This window comes from Nicotiana tabacum, chromosome 5 (assembly GCF_000715075.1).
Source record: "Nicotiana tabacum cultivar K326 chromosome 5, ASM71507v2, whole genome shotgun sequence".
NCBI lineage: Eukaryota > Viridiplantae > Streptophyta > Magnoliopsida > Solanales > Solanaceae > Nicotiana > Nicotiana tabacum.
In genome coordinates, this window is record NC_134084.1 from 114,669,006 (window position 1) to 114,688,066 (window position 19,061).

The window sequence follows — 19,061 nt, forward strand, 5'->3', positions numbered from 1 at the left end:
GCATGCATTAGCTTAGTTAAAGACAAAATTATCCTTCAAAATTTATGTTTGATTAAAAATGCTAGTTAGTATATTAATGCAAGTTCAAATAATCCAAATAGTGAGAAATAAAATTATATCCTAGTAAATAAATAAATACTTAGCATATTTTCTTTTTTATAAATAAATATTTAATTTAATTTTACAATATAGGTAGACAAATCAAATAATTTTTTGTAAACTTTTTCATATAAAAATATTTCTCAACATATATTTCTTTTAAAAAGTTAGAGTGTGAACTAGTTTTGAGGGCATTTTTGTAAACAAACAATTCTTTTAGAAATTGTGCAATGCTTTAATACATCAAACCAAACAATGGATAAGAAATATGTAAGCATAACTAATATCAGCATAACTAATGCAAGCATAACTAATACCAGCATTACTAATACACCCAACATTATTCTTATGCACCCTACCAAACGACTCCTAAAAGAAGAAGAAGAGTATTGCATAAAAAAGTATAGAGAAAGAATACTTATTCATTTCGGATGAATTACAATGGAATAGAATCTCTTCTATTTATTGAGGAAAAGGACTTAGCCATAAAGTAACAAACTCTAAAATCTCTCTAAAAGATAGATATTCACCATAAATGAAATATCACTATTTATAACAGTAATCAAATTTCTTTTTTGCCTTCTGGAAAGCAATTTTGTAAAATTAACCTACTTCACAGAAAATCAATAAATAGCGGAGCAGTAGTAATAAATAAATTGAGAAAAGATTCTAAATCTGTTTACTGTATATTTGGTCAGTACGCCTTAACAATAAAATTCTTAGTGCACTTTAACAAACTACGACATTCAAAAAGCAAGTCCTTAAAAGTGTCTGGTGTGATAACAATTTGGTTTAGCATATAGTATTTAATTAAAATTCTATTTAAATATTCAGCAGTACAACCATATAGTGTAAATTATTAACTAACTGTCCGACAAAATATATGGAGACTTTGAGAGGAAAGGTAATTAAGTGTATTATTAAAACTGGATAAGCATCCCTTAATCATGCCAGCCAAGACAGAAGGTCATTATATTTTACCTTATCTGATCAAATTAATAGGATACTATTTTGAATCAATGGGAAAGTGATTTACTTTCTTTTCTTGCACTAAAGTCGGATATTGGATTTTACCTTGCTGTTCATTATCATCCATCCTCCTCGCATGGTAAAACCGTAAAAATATTGACAAAGAAAGGCTTTAACATTATATTTCTAATGTCAAGGATAATGATAAAATTGGAGAAATTTTTTAATACCTAAACTCAATTTTAGGCGCTAAATCCGTACTGATTTATCATGATTAAGTGTTAGATTTGCGTAATAATATTAGTTATTTATCATGATTAAGTGATACTAGAATATGACAAAGTCATGATACACATTTGCTAGTTTGGATTATGTATCCAGTTCAGTAAATATTTATCCTAAAGTAATGTACCAAAATTACAACTATAACCAATTCTTAACAACCCTCTCCCCAACCTTGTCCTTCAACCATGTGTTATGTCTCCGTCCTTGGATAATTTTTTTAATTTATTCTTATTTAGAATTTGTGTCTAGATAAGTAAAATTCATAATAACATCACTATATATATGCACTACCAAGAAAAACAAAGTTTTGAATGGAAAAGTTTAATTGTTTCACTTGACTTATAAGTTAAAATTGACTTAAATAAACAAATAAATTTGAAAATTAGAGGAAATTATGCAAATCAAATTCTATAATTGTTATTTTTTTTTTCCTTTTCCTTCACTTCATAATTTATGCATATGACAAATTTGGACCCCGCACTCACAAGAGTGCCAATGGCACTTACCAAGTATTACCAGAATTTCTGCTGATTTTGCTTTTTCTCTAACCCCACTATATATAGCATTCCACCAGTTCTCACCCAAAACAAAACAACTAGTCATCACTTTCAATCCACCCCCCCAAACCCCACCCACCCACCCCCACTTCACAAGAACACTTGAACAAGCAAAAAGATTCAAACCTTATGCAGAATGGACCAAGAATTTCAAAGAAATTTAATTAGTGAAAATGGTGGTTTTGAACAGAGCTATTTTAGAGGTTTAGGTACCCCCTTTTCTTGGTATTTTTCAAGAATGGCCTCATATTTGAACCCACAAAACCACCATCAAAGTTTTGATGATGATGGGGTTGTTTCTTATGATGATGATGATGCATCACCATTTTGTTATTATGGATACTCAAGACCCATTGTGGTTCTTGATGTAATATGGAACTTGGCATTTGTTTGTGTTTCTTGTTTTGTGCTATTGACCACTTTAAGTGAAAGGCCTTCTACTCCTTTAAGGCTTTGGATTGGTGGCTATGCACTTCAGTGCCTATTGCATGTGGGTTTTATTTGGATTGAGTTTCAAAGAAGGAGTTTTGATGATTTTGATGCTGTCAATTTTGATGGAGTTTCTTCCTTTTCACTGTTTCAAAGCAGGTAACTCTAGTTCAATTTGTCTGATTTTTAGGGTTTGATAGTTAGTATTGGGTTGGCTTTTTGTTTATTTTTTTGTCTGACTGGATGGTTTATGAAACTTTCTAAACAGGGAAATTTTTTTGTTTTAAAGAAATAAACTTTGCTTGTAGTTGACCCGTTGCATGGTACTCTATACCTAGTTAAGTGTTCATTCTCTTTTCCATTTCCTCTTGCACCATTTTTTTACTAGTTTACTGCCATTCTGTGGTTTGTTTTACAATTGTTCTATTTGCAGTAAGTTTTTGTTTTTTCTTTAGGGTTGGGACTGGGATGGGGTGGGAGTGGGGGGTGGATAGTTCATAACTGAGGGAATCCTTAGAAATTCATCTACCTAGTTTGACTAGTAAATTTTTGTATTTTGTCTCTTTTCCTTGTTAGGTTTCTGATTTTATTCAATCTTTGCCCTATACTTTAGCTGTCATAGTATTCTTAGCTTACTGACTTTCCGAAGAATAATAATTGGGATAGCAGCATGGTGTGCCTTTAACAAAGATGAGGAAGAAAAAGCATTCCTTTTTTGTTAGAATGTGTGAAAGCTATTGCATGACCCCAGCTTTTGTAGTACATATTACATATATCTCGGGTAACGTCTATCTAGGAGTGCTTATATCAAAAGACATAATTTCCCATTGCTTCCCTTCATTTGAATCTAAGATCCTTTTGAAATAAGTGTAGCCTCTAGTTCTATGTGTTTTTCTTTAATATTAATTAAAACCGAGTCTAGCTTCTAGTTCTTGGATACCTAAAAGTTAACCACCTTAACATGGCTTTGTATCCAGAGTGGTCTGTTTTATGGTAGATTGAAAAGCAAATCTTGTTGCAAGTCGAACGTCCTTAAGCTAGAGTTGTTTCTCTTTGCTTTGTGGTGCCATGACACAACTCATAGAGTGAGGGCCGTGGGGTTGAACCATTCTGGTTTTGTGTCACTAGGAGTGTAAAGCTCTTATAGCAGTCTATGTTTACTGGATTTGGTGGATCTCTTTTCAGGAATACTAGGATATTTGAGGTCAATACATGCCTATAAATTGTATTAGCATGAAATGAGATGTCTTTTAACGGTTTCTGGGCTTTAGTTGGCCTTCCTAAGAAATTATTCTTAAGTGACTATTAAATGAGAATGATTGCCTTTAGTATTTTGGCATCTTTCTGATACATATCCGTTGAAAAGCATTGTCCATCTGCTCTGAAAATTTTCAGCTATAACTTAAGAGAGCTCATGATTCATCACACATAGACACATACACAAAAGGGACTTTAGAAGAGGTCCTGACTTTCAATCATAAGGAAATCTAGGGACTTTTTCTCAAATGGTCAATTTTGATGGGGATTTCCCGGAGTTAATAGTCCTGTTTGTCCATGTAGGGATAAGTGAGACTTAGAACCTCTAGTTTTAGAATCCCTAAATTGTCTTTGAAAACAAAGTATTAGTAGGAGTGAATTGGACTCCTAGAGTCAAATTGAATAGAAGATTCATATAGCCAAATTAGACTTGTTTGGGATTTAAGTATAGTTGATTGATTGATTGATATATCTTGTCAACAAAAACTCTAATGCAAATGCAGGCGCTGGCAAGGGGATTCTATCCCTAACTTCGCTAAGCTGATATCATTGCTCTTACTTAAAATAGTACTTGCATCTTTTCTTTTCTTTTTTTGGAGAAGATTTGGTTGATAATCTTTTCTCCTCCATTGCGTCTAGCGTTATTTGCCCTTTTCTCTTAAGATTTAGATTTTCCATCTTAAGAAGGAAACATCGGAAGAAAAGGGTAGTAATATTTTAACCAAATTCTTGGGTCAGAGATTATAATACTGAATTGACATTCAGCTGTGGTTGTTCGTGTGACGTATCAATATGCCCGAGCTTGTTTGCACCAATAACCACCCCGCTCCCACTACACTACAATAGAATGATAATAAAAGAAGAAAAAAGGGCAAAAAGATCAATTACTTTGTTGTTAAAGCTCAAGGGAGGGAAAGAAAAGAAAATGGCAGCTGCTCTTTTTTTCTCCTTCCCGAATATCGGCAGTTCATATTTCAATGCTACTTCACTTTCGAGCTCCTCTTTTGCCCAGCGTATAGATATTTTGCTTTGTTTTGGTCCTGGAGCTCATGAACTAAAGCTCAAAATTCTGATTGACCTTTACTATTTTGATTGTGAAATGTTATCACTCTTAATAGATGAAATTTATGTACTCAAATTTCCACTTCTTTTTGTAGCAGCATCATGAAGAGGCTGGAATCAGTTAATACTGTGATTTCATCTATCTGGTGGGTGTTTGGCTTTTACTGGATTGTTATAGGTGGCCAGCTACTTCTGCAAGACTCACCTCGTCTTTACTGGTATGAGCTATGCTTTTAGAATTTGAAGCTTTTTTTTTCTTTGTAATTACTTCTGTGAGCCACAATTTCCCTTCCTCCTATCCCCCAAAATCAATGAACAAGATAAATTAGGAAAATATACAAAGTGTGAGCTTGACTAAATGGAAGCTTCCCTAGATGTATGTTTATTTCTGAAAAGTATGGGTGCAAGACTTATCTTTTTTGCTTTTATAATATTTGTATAATAGACCCTTCTGGCCCTTATCGGACCCCGTGCATAGCGGGAGCTTAGTGCACCGGGCTGCCCTTTCTTTAATATTTGTATAATGTATGTGTGTGTATGTGTATGGTGGGAGTGGCGAGGCAACTTAAAAGTATCAGTATGTTTGATAGCTTAAATAACAGTATCCTTAAATTGTTGCAGGTTATCAGTGGTCTTCCTTGCATTTGATGTGTTCTTTATGGTCTTTTGCATTGTGATGGCATGTGTACTCTTCTTCGCGCTCTTTTGTTTCTTTCCATTTATAGCAACAGTTGCATATGCCATGAGACTTGGAGATGGAGCATCTGAAAATGATATCGAGACTCTTCCCAAGTATAGATATGGTCAATCAAATACTTCAGGGAACCTTGTAAATGTGAAGACAGGAGAAGATCACTCAAATGTTAATGCGAAGACAGGAGAAGATCACTTCGTATCACAGTTCAACAGTAGTGATTCTGTACCTGAGCTTGCTCTTCAACCAGATGATTCTGTAAGTATGTTTCGTCCATTTGAATCTTTTCCTCTTAGTTTATTGCTTTCTCTTCTCGTGTGTTTGCTTAATTTGAATTAAGGATAATACTGTAAGTGTGGAGGGAAGTAGGCTCTGTAAACTATTATTACACAGAGAGATACAATTATTAGCAGACTATGGAGACACAAAAATAGAGAAAAGAGAGAAGACTTTCTTCGTAACTAAGGAAATCTTTTGAAGTATCGAGAATGAAGATTCTACTAAAATTATCTTGTTGCCTTTATTCTGCTTTTTATATGGCTTTTGGGCTTTCCGTTCCTGTCTATATTTTCATTAATGTGGTGTTTATGGTTTCCTGCGCCGAGGGTCTATTGGAAACCGCCTCTCTATCCTCACAAGGTAGGAGTAAGGTCTGTGTACACACTACCCTCCCCAGACCCCACAGTGTGGGGGGGATAATACTAGGTAGTATGTTGTTGTTGCTGTACTAAGTATTGTAAATGAAGATTCTAGTACGAGTTGTTTCGAGATCATTGAATGAAGGAACCTGGATTTTTCTCAGATTTATTTGACAAGGGCACTATTCCTCTAAGTGTGAACATAGAAGCTATTTTGCTCCGAATCTGTCTCTAAGTTTTGGCTATTTGATTTGGTATCCAATTCAATGAGCTATTTTCTTCTCTTTATCTGATATTTCTTTAATATGGATTTTAGAGTGGAAAAAGTAGAAGAACGGAGGGTCCGTGTCATATCCAGATGGAGTAGTTTGAGTTATATCTTTCGAGGAAAAACAGGATGATCCACCTTTCTTTCTTGAATCTATCATGCTTTGTCGAAAAGAACCCCAAAAGCTTTGCAACTTGTGTCAAACTATATTGTTTTTTTACCATAGTTGCTAACTTTTTTGACACAGGAGTGCTGCATATGCCTCTATAAATATTTGGATGGAGTAGAGCTATGCGTCCTTCCCTGCAATCATCATTTCCACCATGGGTGCATTAGCAAATGGCTAAGGATAAATGCAACCTGCCCACTCTGCAAATTCAATATTCTTAGGGCTGAAACTCTAGTCTGACTATTTTTGTCAATCAAAAGACTTGATATTATACAGAGAAATGTTAGCTGCTAGCTGCTGGCAATATGTAATGTAAACTTAGCCATATTTTAATGTATTGTCTCATCCTCACTGTCTTCTTGTCATTAAAATTAGCCATATTCAATGATCTGATTTGTACCCTCCTTTTTCAGCTCAGTATTGATAATGGAGTTTAGGTTCTATGCACTTCACTTGACGGAATAAAAACTACTTAAAAGATAAAGGTTAATTGATACAACAACTGTGCCTCAGAGTTGGGATCGATTATATGGATTCTAATTTCTCCTTGAGCTCAAATCAGGTCATCAAAATGAAAAACCCTTCACCTCTGGTCTGAATTGTAAAATTAAATGGTACTTACCATTTTCTTTAATATTATCAGACATTTTATCTTTGATAATATTAATAATCTCACCATTGATGTGGCTGATAAGTGGGCAGATGCAAGGGAATTCTGTCAACCACGAACTGGATAAAAAGCAACTTGGTGGACAGTGGAAAAAGTCAGTGGAGTTGCACCTTTTCTCATCGTCAGTCAATTATCCAAATTCACTACTATGACGATTCTACTTTGACTTTTTCTAAGTACTAATTTCGCATATGGGTATAGGCTTGGACAGCCTAGGACCACAGGGATGATGTTTATTAAGGATTAGCCATTACTTATTTTTGTTCTGAAATTTTAAACTAAAAATTGAAATAAATTTAGGACGCACTGGCTAATTCTTAAGTAGCATCCTTTTAAAGTGGCTACCTTATTTAGATTGGTTGAGCCCATAGTTGAATAGATGGACTTGGACTAAAGATTTAGCGGGAGAAATTCAAAAATAGCCAGATTTACAACTGGTCGTTTCAAAAGTAATTGAAATTTAGCCATTTTTCATGTAAAGATAAATCTGAGCGAAAACACTGTTCAAAACCCGGAAAATACGCCAGCATAATATGATGGAGTTCCAGCATAAATATGCTTGAACTCCAGCATATTATACTAGAGTTACAGGATAAGTATGCTGGAACTCCAGCATAATATACTAGAGTTCCAGCAAGTATAATTGTCCAGTCCAGTATATTATACTGGAATCCAGCATAATATGCTGGAGTCCATACACAGGTGCACCGAACTCCAGTATATTATGCTGGACCGGCCTCTGTTGCAGCAAAATAGTGACTATTTTTCATTGACTTCGTAAACGCTGACTATTTTTGAATGACCAGTCCGAAAACTGGCTATACCGTGCTATTTTTACAGAATTAAATTGGGGCATTTGCATCTATACCCGTTTTTTGGGTCACGTTTTAATTTGTGCCCGCTTTGCAAAAAAAATAAGGAATTTACAGCTCAGAATAAAGGGTGACTGTAGAATTAGAGGCAAGATAATAAGATCAGAGGTCCAGAAGTTGTTTTATAATAAGAAAAAAACATAACTGAAAAAGATACTAATAGTCAAAACGTGCAAATGCTGGGCAGAATATGCATGACCACTTTGATTTGAAGGAGACTAGTCAAATAGCTTTATTTCTAATTAAGTAAATCAATTTACTTTTTACAAGTTGAGTTGCTCAAAATGCAAACCAGATTGGCACAAAGTAATTTGTTTTTTCTTGAATCATAACCTCGTACCATTGGAGGATAATGTTGGTTCAAGCAGATGGTTTCAAAATTTTACCATGACAATTAGTCCAATCAGGATAGTTGTTTTGTACTTCCTCTAATGAGAACATCAGTACAAGAGCAGCTAAGAGCCTATGACTGCAACAAAGAGGTTTTCCAAATTTCAGCACAAGGATACTCATAAGATGCAAGCAAGGATTGAGCTTCAAGGTTATATTTCGAGGAACAAAGTTTGAAGCTTTGGATTGCTCTATTACTCCACTGTCTTCCAGGCAATACAATTACATGTAGCCATACCCTAAAGTGACAATACCAAGTCCTAACTAACATATCCAAAATAATGATCAGAGAGCCATGGATTCCATATGCACCTAGCAAGTCTCATCAGTTTAGTGATGATGGTCTATTTACTCGAGGAAACTTCCAAGCTTTTGAATGCCAAACTTGATAATGTAGATACTTGGTTTCAATTTCCAAGTCTGAATCAAATGAAGAACTATGAAAAAACACTGGGAACATCACTAAACCAAGTTAGTATTGTTATCTACTTGCCTAATCCTCTAATGTGACAATTAGCACCAATTTCCAGAGCCACCAACATGTGTTACAGGAAATAAAACCTCCAAAAAATCAGACATAGCTTCCAGAAAAAAGCTCAACAAAATGAGCAAAAGGGAACTCCACGAAGAGAAAATGAAGAATGACCGTCCATGGAATATATCCAAGGGAACTTCCTGAATCACCATTAGAAATAGTACAGGATGTTTCTCAATCAAGTAACGACAAGTACAAACTCAACCCCTAACATATTCGATCACAAAATTAAGAAATTTAATCAGGAAAAGAATCTAATTAATTTCTTGAAATTTTAGATACAGATTGAAGAAAATTATCTTAAGGTCACAGCATTGCATTTATAGAAGGGACACAAGACAGCAGATAAACCTGCAAGATATCTCAGGTTAAGCCTAGACATTCTTGTTCTTCTTCATCTTAGAAGGTGGCCATCGCCCTTTCTTCCTTAGGTGGCGCTTCCTAACGAGTCTCTTCCTTCGTAGTCTGATCTTCTTTGCCAATTTCATTTTCATCTTTTGATCAACCTTTTGCTGAAGCTTAGACTCCAGGGGCAGATTCTCAACAGGCACACTTTCTTCATTGTTCTCTGGTGCCGGTTCAGGATTATCAGAACCCACACTATCAATGTCCGCAGCTGCCTTAGCAATCAATGCACCTCTCTTGTTGAAGATAAGAGGTGCTTGAATATGGGAATTGGCAGATAACTTCGGTTTCAGAGTAACGTGACTGTTGCACAACCTGGAGGCTAATACAGAATAGATTACGATGTTCAAAAAACTTTAGAGTGGGTCACATGAACAACCAAAAGAACAATCTAGCATACTTTCTTTTTCTTCTTTTTCCCCTTTCTGATTTCCAAGAATCCACCATAAATCAGAAAAAACGTGCCCCCCATTTTCTCATAGATATAGATTTCCCATCAGTCGCCTAACTTTGGTTTGAAATTTACTACTGTATCTATTTAGTGTAAACTCATGTATACGGAAGATATCCTAGTTTGGAATAGTCAAGTGATGTATGTGCACAGAAAAGAATACTAATCTTGATGGAATGCCTGGAATCACATAATAGGCGCCATTAGCTTCAAATTGAGATGGACAGTTTGAATCCAATATAATGCGAAATGTAAGCCCTGACACCCCACCCCCAAAAAAGAAAAAAACTACTATTCCTAATCTGAAATTTGTTTAATTCAGCTACATGAATCCTCTATATCCATTTGTGCTACTCACATTCATTTGCATAGAATATTCACTCTATCCCAAGTTATGTGACACTATTTCATTTTTAATCTGCCCCATGATGAATAAAACAATTTAACTTTAATTTCGCATTTTATCCTTAATGAGATGATTTATAGCTACAAAAATACCTATGGATTGTTTTAGACCACAAATTTCAAAATTCTTTCTTAAACTCCATTTTCAGTCAAACACACTCACATAAATTGGGACCGAGGGAGTAAAGATTTTGTCTTATAAGTCAAATTAGGGGTTCTTTGTAAACGGGGATAACAAAAGCCTAAGACATTTGCCTTTTTTGGCAACCAAACAAGCAAAAAGGATACTCTTCCCAAATTGCATAGTACATAGCAAGGAAACAACTAAGGGGACAAAAAGCTGAAGAAATAAGAAAAACCCAAAACCCAGCACGAAAACCTAATTCAAAATATCTAGAAAAAGAAAAAGAAAAGAAAATGCGATCAACAACATGTATCGAGTATTCAAAGCACAACGCAGTCAACTATAATGAATTAAGAAAATCTTCTTCTTCTTTTTTTGTTTGTTTGGAGAATGGTATATATTAATGAAATAAGAAAAATTCAAGCAGCTGCAAAACAAAAGAGGAATTCAAGCAAGAATCCAAAATCCCTTTAACAAGGTCACAAGAAATAGCCCGAAATTAAAAAATAATACAGTTGCAGAGTATTCATTGGAGAATGTTATTAAGCAATATAATACTTACATGGGAATGCAGAAGTAAAGGAAGAATGAGAGGAGAGAGGAACAGAGGGAGCAGGGGTGAAGATAAGGAGAGACATTTCCCCTGCTGTTTTGAGATTGTTTTTTCGGATAAGCTTATTCTACAGCAATATATATATATGAACACTGGGTTTTATTTGGCAATTTTACCACTTCCCTTTTAAATTTTTATTTTACATTGCGCAAAGGGAATGGGACAATCTTTTTTTTTTTTTCTTTTACTGCTTGGTCTTGGGAGGATTATGTAGAAGCAAATGTTACTTTGTTTTTTACATGATATTAGTGATAGTGGAAATAAATATTGAAAAATAATACTACTAGATAATATTGGTCAAATACAAAATTGAATAATCGGTCGAAATTAATTACATTCCCTAGCCAAAAAAGCATAAATATGCATTATATATGTGTATTATATATATATATATATTGATCCTATTCAAGACCACCGAAAAGTAATATTCATTAATTGAATTTTAAGGCTAAAGACCTATCATCTCTATGGGATTAAATCCCAAGTTATTGCGAAGTAAAAAATCGATCAGATTATTGAAGTAAATATTCTTGCATTTATTGCTACTGCACTATTTATTCTAGCTTCTACCGCTTTTCTACTTATCATTTACAAAAAACAGTCAGTCAAAACGATTAATTATTAACTAATTTGAATGAAACTTGACTTCTGAGTTCTTAGCCAAAATTGACGAAAAAAAATAAAAAAGATTCTAGTTTCTTGTCTTAAATAGATAGTACGGTAGAAAGAAAGATTCATTTATTTCATTGTACCATATTATCTTGATATATGTGAATATCAATTCTATATATGGGATTGATATAGCATTCAATTCTATTTATTTGTTATATCTATTTGTTCTTATGTCTTAAGTTTGAATTACTAGATTTTTTATTTTCAATCTGAATCACGGTATCTATTGAAAGAATCAAATCAATGCAGGAAAAGCGATAGATATAGGCAGATTCAAAAAATCACGTAGTAACCTTTTTTTTTAACATTCCCAAGAAGCAATTGAGTGAACAAAGAAAAATATTATCAAGACGAGTGAATAGATTGACCTTGAAACAATAACGATTAATTACTCTTGCTATAAAACAAACTCGTATTTTATCTTGGTTACCCTTTCTCAATACTGAAAAACAATTTGAAAGAATCGAGTCGGCCGCTAGAACTACTGGTTTTAAAGCTCGAAATAAATAAGCTTACTTTTTCTTCACTTGAATCATATTACAAGAATCTAGATTTGAGTATCATGTCGTAGGAAAAAATAAATTAGAAAAAAGATTTCTTTTTTTTTATTGAATTGAACGTGTTCATTCATTTTAACTACTTTAGCATATTTTCTCATACTAATTTCTGCTCTACCTTCCCGGAGTTCATCCTCCGAGGAACTCCATTTAAATTATTATTCCAAGACAACGGGGGGGGGGGGGGGGGAGATTTCTAGGAAAACAGAACCAATGATGTCGAGCCAAGAGCATTTTCATTCCTACATAAAATGGTAGATGTACGAATTCACAACGAATCTTGTCCTTCAAGTCGCAAGTTGCTTTCTATCACATCGTTTCAAACAAAGTTTTACTATAACATTCCTCTAAGAACCGATATGAAATTGATTCAATTGTGGAATGAATAGTCATTGTTTGGACTGACGTATAAACGCCATAATCTATACTTTTCTATATTTATATACTTAGATATAAGTTACTATAGAGATAGGTGGATAAATATTTTTCTTTAGTAAAACCCCATCGCTAATATTAATTTATCTAACATATCAATTAATATACAAACTATTAATTATTTATTTAACATATTAATTAATATATAAATTGTTAACTAATATATATATACACACAAAAAAAGAAAATTATACATTTTACCGGCTATTATTTTTGGGAACGGCTAAGAATATACGTTTCTCGTAAAAATTTAGTTTGAGACAAGATACATTGTCTGAAAATTTAAAATCGCTAATTATTTGAATTGTGAAAATAGTGAAATTGTGATTTAAAAGAAGTTCAGGTAGGCAGGTAAATAATGAAAATGAGAAGATAAAAGACACTATATATCTTGTGTTAAATAAGTTTTGACACTCACATAAGTCTCTAGTCTAAATGATAAATCCCGACAAGCTAAAGGGTTGTATTCAGCCCAAAGTGCATAGATTGGTTCCTTACCATAATTGATGTTTGTAAAATATATTCATTAAGTTGTAGATACTATTACTAGAATCGTATAAATGCTTTGAAACATGTCACGTCAACTAGGAAAGAGTTACTGTGGATGTTTTTAAACAAGATTGATTATCCTTCTGTAAAAATTAAAGTGAAAAAATAAAGACAATATAGCAAACAAAAGAGTAGCAATATTGCACCCCCTACCATTCTACCCACGTTTGTTAGATTAAGGTGAAAAATGGACGATTAAGGTATTGAAGGAGGGGGCAGATGTGCTCTCATAGAATTTTTCAGTGTAAATCTAACTTAAAAACTGGTCTTTTGATCACAAATTAATGGTCAAGGATCAAGAATATGACAATTTCCTACCTCCTCATTTGATATGTCTGAAGCTGTCTTGGACTTGGGGGCTCTTCCAAACAGGTTAGTCATTCAAAAAATTGACAACTTCAAATTAAAATAGTATGAAACGAAAACTGTCTTTTAGTAGCTTTTTTTTTCTTCATGAGATTTGGTAAATTATTTATAACCATCAACTAAAGCTCAATGCATCAGATTGATGCACCTCATGAAATAAGCTAAAATAGCAGAAACAGAAGAGATCCCCAGAACACTTCATACAAAATCTTAGTATTCCTTAAAGTATGTCATGCAATAAGGAAGATAAGATACTACACTACATCTCAAGAGGAGCTTATGTCTCAAAAGCAACAACCAGAACACCAAGCTTACATCACAAGTCTTTAACAAATAATAAAGACTATTACACTTCATTACGCTGCAACAAGGAAAACAGCTTTAAAAATGGTAAACCAGCTATAAGAGGCAAATATCTAAATAAACATGTTGAGCTCAGGCCTACTGAAAACATTGGTTTCATCATCTTCCAGAATGGGATAAGCAGCTACAAGTGCATCCTGAGCGCCAATGTACAGAGAATTGTAAATCTTCCAGTACACTTCCCTAACTTTCCTTGCTGGATGGAACAACCCCTGCAGACAATAGTTAAGGATTACGGCTGCTCCCAGTGCAACCCTCATTCCTTCAATGGCTTCCATAACTGCATTGATCACATGTGGAGAAGTCTCAAAAATGTTTGGCCAGACGTAGTTCAAAAGGTGGACAAGCGCATCTTCACATCCAAGACCAGCAACTCCAAGAGCCATGTGCTTCACAGCAGAGGCAGCAGTCTGCCTGTGTACAAGATCTCTGTCCATTAGAGCATCTTCCAATAATGGAGTCACAGCATATATATAGTCCTTGCCCATTTCTCCAATGTACTCGAAAAGGAAGGAGAGAGATTTCAAGACACCATTCTGAACATTAAGCTCAGGGACTCGATATTCGTTCATCAAGGCAGGCAAGACTGTAAAGGGAGAACAGGTTTCTGCAACAATAGCAATGGCGACAGTGGTGCAGACACGGTTCTGACGTTCCTGCACCTTAAGGTTGTTCAACAATGTTGCAAGCACATCCTGAGGCCCAATAGCTTTAGCAATGTACCCAAATGTGTTCACTGTTGCTCGACGGATACCTTTCTTGTGGGCTTTAAGCATCTCAAGAAGCTCAAAACAAATTCTCATCCACTCCCTTGCAGGAACAAATTCAGCTCCACGATCTGCAATTCGACCAACAAGGTCAATACAGTTCTCCTGAACTTTCTCGTGACGATTCTTCAAAATTGGGGTCAACCGAGGAAGCAAGTCCTTAATTGGAGGTGTCATCTTGGTCATACCAATAACATTCACAATAGCCTTGAGAGCCCCCAGTATAGATCCTAGAACTTCTGGGTATTCTTCTCCCAAGTACTCATACAAGACAACACCAAGATGGCCCATTAGTTGCTCTTCCCCACACTGCTTCATAACCACTGCAATTCTGGATATCAGATCTGCAGCTTGCTGTCTCACCTTTGCACTCTTGTTGTTCAGTCGCCATTTTATGGTACCACAAATCTGAGGAAGGTATGGTTTAACTCTTTGGCCAAGTGCATTTACAACAGCACCAAATCCGTTAAGCATCACATTGGCATCGTCACTGGTCTGCTCTTGGAAGGCATAAAGGATTCCATCAATTAAAAGCTCTTCCAATCGAGCATCAATATCAGATGCACCAAGATTTGCAACCACTTTCTCAATGGTCTCCATGACCATTCTTCGGTATGGTTCACTTTCATCTTTGAGGTCTTCCACAATTCTCCCAACTATATCAGCTACACCAACTTTGTTCGCTATCTCCACAGTGGTTTCAACAAGCTGCTTGTAGTTTCTGCGGTCCAAAGCCATTCTTCTGACCCAGAAGTTCCTGAAGAACTCTGGAAGTATGTCTTGACGGATGTAATCCGGCTCCACACCTTCTGTACTCACGCACTGCTTCACCACTTTCAACACAATTTTCTTCATCTCCTCGTCAGGTGATTGAAACTCACGAATAAGAATAACCATAACTTCTTTGGTATAGTAGCTGGCATATACAGCATCCATAAGAGGAATGATGAAACCTATAGCCTTTAAGAAGGCAGCCAAAACCTTGCCACGATGTGATCTAATACCCTTCCATAAGGGCTTCAAAACTGAATCAAAACTCTCAATACCGTACGGCGCAGCAGCTTCAGCAAGAGCAGCCAGAGAAAGAGCTGTAATAGTTCTGACCTTCTGGTTCTCATCATTGAGACCATGTTCAATAATTTCCACCAAAGACCTCAAATGTGGAAGAACAGCACAACCAATGAGAATAGCGATCTGCTGAACAATCTTAATACCCGTATGACGAGCCTGCCAAGACTTCTTACTCTGACAAACTGCTTTCAGGAACGGCAGCAAAGCAGGAATACCGAGTGCAGACGCTACAACACTAAAAGCTCGAGCAGTTGTGTTCCTGACATACTCATCAATGTTGTCAATATCTGGACGCATGGCAGCAATCATAGTCGCCAAGCCAGCTGCCTTGCTAAGATTAGATATAATTTCCCTTCCTTCAACACGAGCATAATAATCTTCATCAATCAGAAGAGGTTCAATAACGACAAGAATCTTGTGCACATACGGGCGAACCAATTCATCCAATTTGTAGAGTACCCTATCAATAACTTTAACCAGCAAGTGCCTTTCTTGGTCTTCCAATGTGGGTTGCATGAGCAATGGCAGAATTCGATTAAATAAGGGCCCCGCACCAAATTCTCTGGCCTTATCAGTAAGCTGTCTCAAAGCAGTTTTCCTCTGAGGGGGTGTGCCATTTTTAACCTTGAGCAAAAGCTTCATAATCTTCCGCTCCTTCTGTTCATCGGGAGACAACTCCTCTTCATCTTCCTCGTTCAACAAGGAACCAAAATACTGGTAATCCTCAGGCTTCATAAATGGCAAACCACCAGGCATTTCTTTTGGTACATCAAACTGTTGACCCCGATTTTCCTCAGGAATAGAATACAAGGGAGTCCCTATAGGAGTAGGTGTGGCAAGCAGCTTCCTGGCAGGTGTTCTAATGGGAACATAAGATGGTGGCGGGTCCAAAATCTTATAACCTTCCTGAGGAAACATTGCATCAAGCTCCTCATCAGTCAAGGGCCGATTTCTCTCTTCAATGTCCTTCTCCCACCTCATCAAATTGTATTGTTCAGGAGTCATCGGACCACGCAAATTGATGGCCCCAGGGGTTGGTGTAGCTAATTCAACTCCCCCAACAGGAGTAACACCTGGTGTATATGCTGCTGCCGGGGTAGCACCTGCCATGGGAGTTGCACTTCCCATAGTGGCTGGAGTCTCATCCCACCTTGACCTCTGTCTTTTAGGTGTGGGGGTAGCAAGACCTGCCAGCTTTGGTGTAGCATCCCAAGACATACCAGCTGGAGTTGCTCCTGGAGTAGCACCACCAGCAGGGGTAGCATCAGAATCAGCAACCCTACCAGGCGTGGGAGTCTCATCCCACCTATTCTTCTTCACCGAAGGAGTTGCATCACCGACCCTGCCGGGTGTCGGGGTTGCATCCCACCTCCCAATACCAGGAGTTGAGTCAGGCAAATCCCAATCTGACCCAGCTTTGGCCTTCTTAGCACCACCATCATCCTGAGATTGGTCCCACCTATTCCTCCTCTTCTGAGCTGGCTTCTCAACCTCCTCCTTCTTATCCGCCGCCTTCTCCTGCTCTTCCTTCTTCTTCTTTGCAATCTCCTTCATCAACTCTTCCTTCTGTCTCTTCAAAGCCTCCTCCCTCATGACATCCGCATAGGTCCTCACTTCCGGCCCCGGGGTTTTATCCAAAAAGGGATCATTCCTCTCAGGGGAGATCACACGATTCAACCTCCTCCTCCTATAATCATCCTCCCTATCAATAATCTTACTCGGTTTGTTAAATCCCGTTGGCTCATCCTCTTCCCCAGCCCGCGGGGCCTCCTTGAAGAACTGCTTCGGAGCAGTGAACGATGCCATCTTCCTGGCAACCTCATTCTCCGTGTCGAAAGTATCATCATCATCATTCACTGGTATCGACTTCTCATAACCCTCAAATCGGTTGGTATTATACAGATCAGTATCAAAAGTCACCGAATTCATAGAGGCGAGCTGCTCCTCCATCTTCTTCCTCTCCTCTTGCGTCTTCTGAATCTCATCATCCATTTTTATATGCTCAATCAATCAAGAGTTCCCCCAGCACCCGAAGCTTCAAAAAACCTAACCCTAATTGAAGATTTATCGAACCACCAAATGTAAGCTGAATCAGGATAAATAAAGGAATATGCTGATATTCACTAATTAAGCACCTGAATTCACAGAGAAAATTTATCAAATAATAAGAATGTTAGAAACTATATAATATAATCAGTTTGAATATTCATACAAGTTCAAAATCAATATCAAAAAACAGATAAACATGATAGGATAAAATTTAGGGATTTTAATTTATAGAAGTATCTGAAGAATACCTGATAGAATAGGATATTATTCCGAGCCCTAGTAAGAGAGGCTAACGCTCGCCGGCGTTGTGGAGTGGGGTTTTTACTTTTTACTATATGTTGAGAGCGAGATACGATTATATGAAAGTTGAAAGATCCGTACACCGCCTCCGGAGGGTCGGTTGTATGGAGCTATGGACTACCCGACCCGTTGAAGGTGGGGAATATGTAATTAATCTGGCTACATAAGGATAAAAATTACATCTCAATTTCAACTTTTCAAGTTAATTGAAATCCAATAGGAGTATGTTATTTTGGTTGCATAAGGAAAACAATATCCGCACATATTTAGTTGGCAGCATAAAAAAATAATTTTTGTATATCTAATGAAGTGTTTTGGTTGGCGGCGTTAAGCTTAATATTTGCATAATTTTTGCAAGAATTTTATGTATTATTTACGAAAAAATGTAGAATAAGAATGAGTAGTAATTATAGGTAAATAGGGATATTTAAAGATAAAAGTGGCCTGATCCACGAAAAATTAATGTTTTGGATGCTATCAATCTTGCAATCGCGATTTGGATGACAAATGTTCAGCAAGAGATAATTGCAAATTGTATTTTGCACTATTCGTTCGGGGTGAAGCCTCGAGGAATTTAAATGAATCCACTTGTGAAAAAGATATTCATGAACATGAGGTCATGGTTAATGATCTCGGTTACCGCAATAAAATAGATGTCATTAACCTGCTGAATTACCCAGGTGAAAATGATATATGTTGAGAGATCTAGAGCTTAGAAGAAATTGTGGATACCTTCGGAGAAAACAATGTTGATGATGAAGTTGAAGATTATACAATACCTTTGGAACCAGTGTTGTTGTTGTCTGACATAATACTCGAAACAAATAAGTGATACAGAAATAGATTATTACAATTCTCCAAAAATTTGTCAAAAAAAATAAAACTTTTGATTTTTTAAACATGTGGGAGTGGAGAGGTTGATTTTATAGCTCATAAAAAAATTAATAAGTGACAATATGAAGCTAAAAAGGACTAATATTGAGTTAAAATTTTTCAATAAATAACTTAATATATATAAAAAATATATAGGAACTTGTCAT

General features: G+C 36.1%; 3 protein-coding genes across 10 annotated transcripts; 1 reads left to right on the forward strand and 2 right to left on the reverse strand.

Annotated features, from left to right (window-relative positions):
* The first annotated feature begins 1,830 nt into the window (after nucleotides 1-1,830).
* LOC107769153 (E3 ubiquitin-protein ligase At4g11680) lies at nucleotides 1,831-6,778 on the forward strand. 7 transcript variants are annotated; one of them, XM_016588337.2, is made up of 4 exons: nucleotides 1,831-2,498; nucleotides 4,757-4,876; nucleotides 5,280-5,610; nucleotides 6,506-6,778. In XM_016588337.2, exons 1-4 carry the CDS (start codon nucleotides 2,047-2,049, stop codon nucleotides 6,665-6,667), a joined length of 1,065 nt encoding a protein of 354 aa, XP_016443823.1. In that variant the 5' UTR covers nucleotides 1,831-2,046; the 3' UTR covers nucleotides 6,668-6,778. The 7 variants fall into 7 exon arrangements, with proteins under 7 accessions (XP_016443823.1, XP_016443818.1, XP_016443833.1 ...); XM_016588332.2 differs by having other exon boundaries at nucleotides 1,832-2,498; nucleotides 4,754-4,876; XM_016588347.2 differs by having other exon boundaries at nucleotides 1,900-2,498; nucleotides 4,754-4,876; nucleotides 5,280-5,614.
* Nucleotides 6,779-8,994: 2,216 nt separating this feature from the next.
* On the reverse strand, nucleotides 8,995-10,999 carry LOC107769143 (large ribosomal subunit protein cL37 alpha-like). Its single transcript, XM_016588325.2, has 2 exons — nucleotides 10,842-10,999; nucleotides 8,995-9,621 (listed from the first exon to the last, which is right to left on the reverse strand). The coding sequence occupies exons 1-2, from the start codon at nucleotides 10,915-10,917 to the stop codon at nucleotides 9,269-9,271; spliced, it is 429 nt and encodes a 142-aa protein (XP_016443811.1). The 5' UTR covers nucleotides 10,918-10,999; the 3' UTR covers nucleotides 8,995-9,268.
* A 2,655-nt stretch (nucleotides 11,000-13,654) lies between these two features.
* On the reverse strand, nucleotides 13,655-18,158 carry LOC107769132 (uncharacterized). Of its 2 annotated transcripts, none has more exons than XM_075253977.1 (2): nucleotides 17,970-18,158; nucleotides 13,655-17,807 (listed from the first exon to the last, which is right to left on the reverse strand). In XM_075253977.1, the coding sequence occupies exon 2, from the start codon at nucleotides 17,662-17,664 to the stop codon at nucleotides 13,888-13,890; it is 3,777 nt and encodes a 1,258-aa protein (XP_075110078.1). In that variant the 5' UTR covers nucleotides 17,665-17,807; nucleotides 17,970-18,158; the 3' UTR covers nucleotides 13,655-13,887. The 2 variants fall into 2 exon arrangements, with proteins under 2 accessions (XP_075110078.1, XP_075110079.1); XM_075253978.1 differs by having other exon boundaries at nucleotides 13,655-17,724; nucleotides 17,970-18,105.
* Between the last annotated feature and the right edge of the window lie 903 nt (nucleotides 18,159-19,061).

What these genes read in the sequence shown, in the direction of transcription:
- LOC107769132 (XM_075253977.1), bottom strand. Translation starts at nt 17,664, where the DNA reads ATGGATGATGAGATTCAGAAGACGCAAGAGGAGAGGAAGAAGATGGAG.
- LOC107769143 (XM_016588325.2), bottom strand. Translation starts at nt 10,917, where the DNA reads ATGTCTCTCCTTATCTTCACCCCTGCTCCCTCTGTTCCTCTCTCCTCT. An exon ending in CTTTACTTCTGCATTCCCAT is followed by an intron (nt 9,622 to 10,841) that starts GTAAGTATTATA and finishes ATTCTGTATTAG; the next exon opens with CCTCCAGGTTGTGCAACAGT.
- LOC107769153 (XM_016588332.2), top strand. Translation starts at nt 2,047, where the DNA reads ATGGACCAAGAATTTCAAAGAAATTTAATTAGTGAAAATGGTGGTTTT. An exon ending in GACTCACCTCGTCTTTACTG is followed by an intron (nt 4,877 to 5,279) that starts GTATGAGCTATG and finishes AAATTGTTGCAG; the next exon opens with GTTATCAGTGGTCTTCCTTG. An exon ending in CTCTTCAACCAGATGATTCT is followed by an intron (nt 5,611 to 6,505) that starts GTAAGTATGTTT and finishes TTTTTGACACAG; the next exon opens with GAGTGCTGCATATGCCTCTA.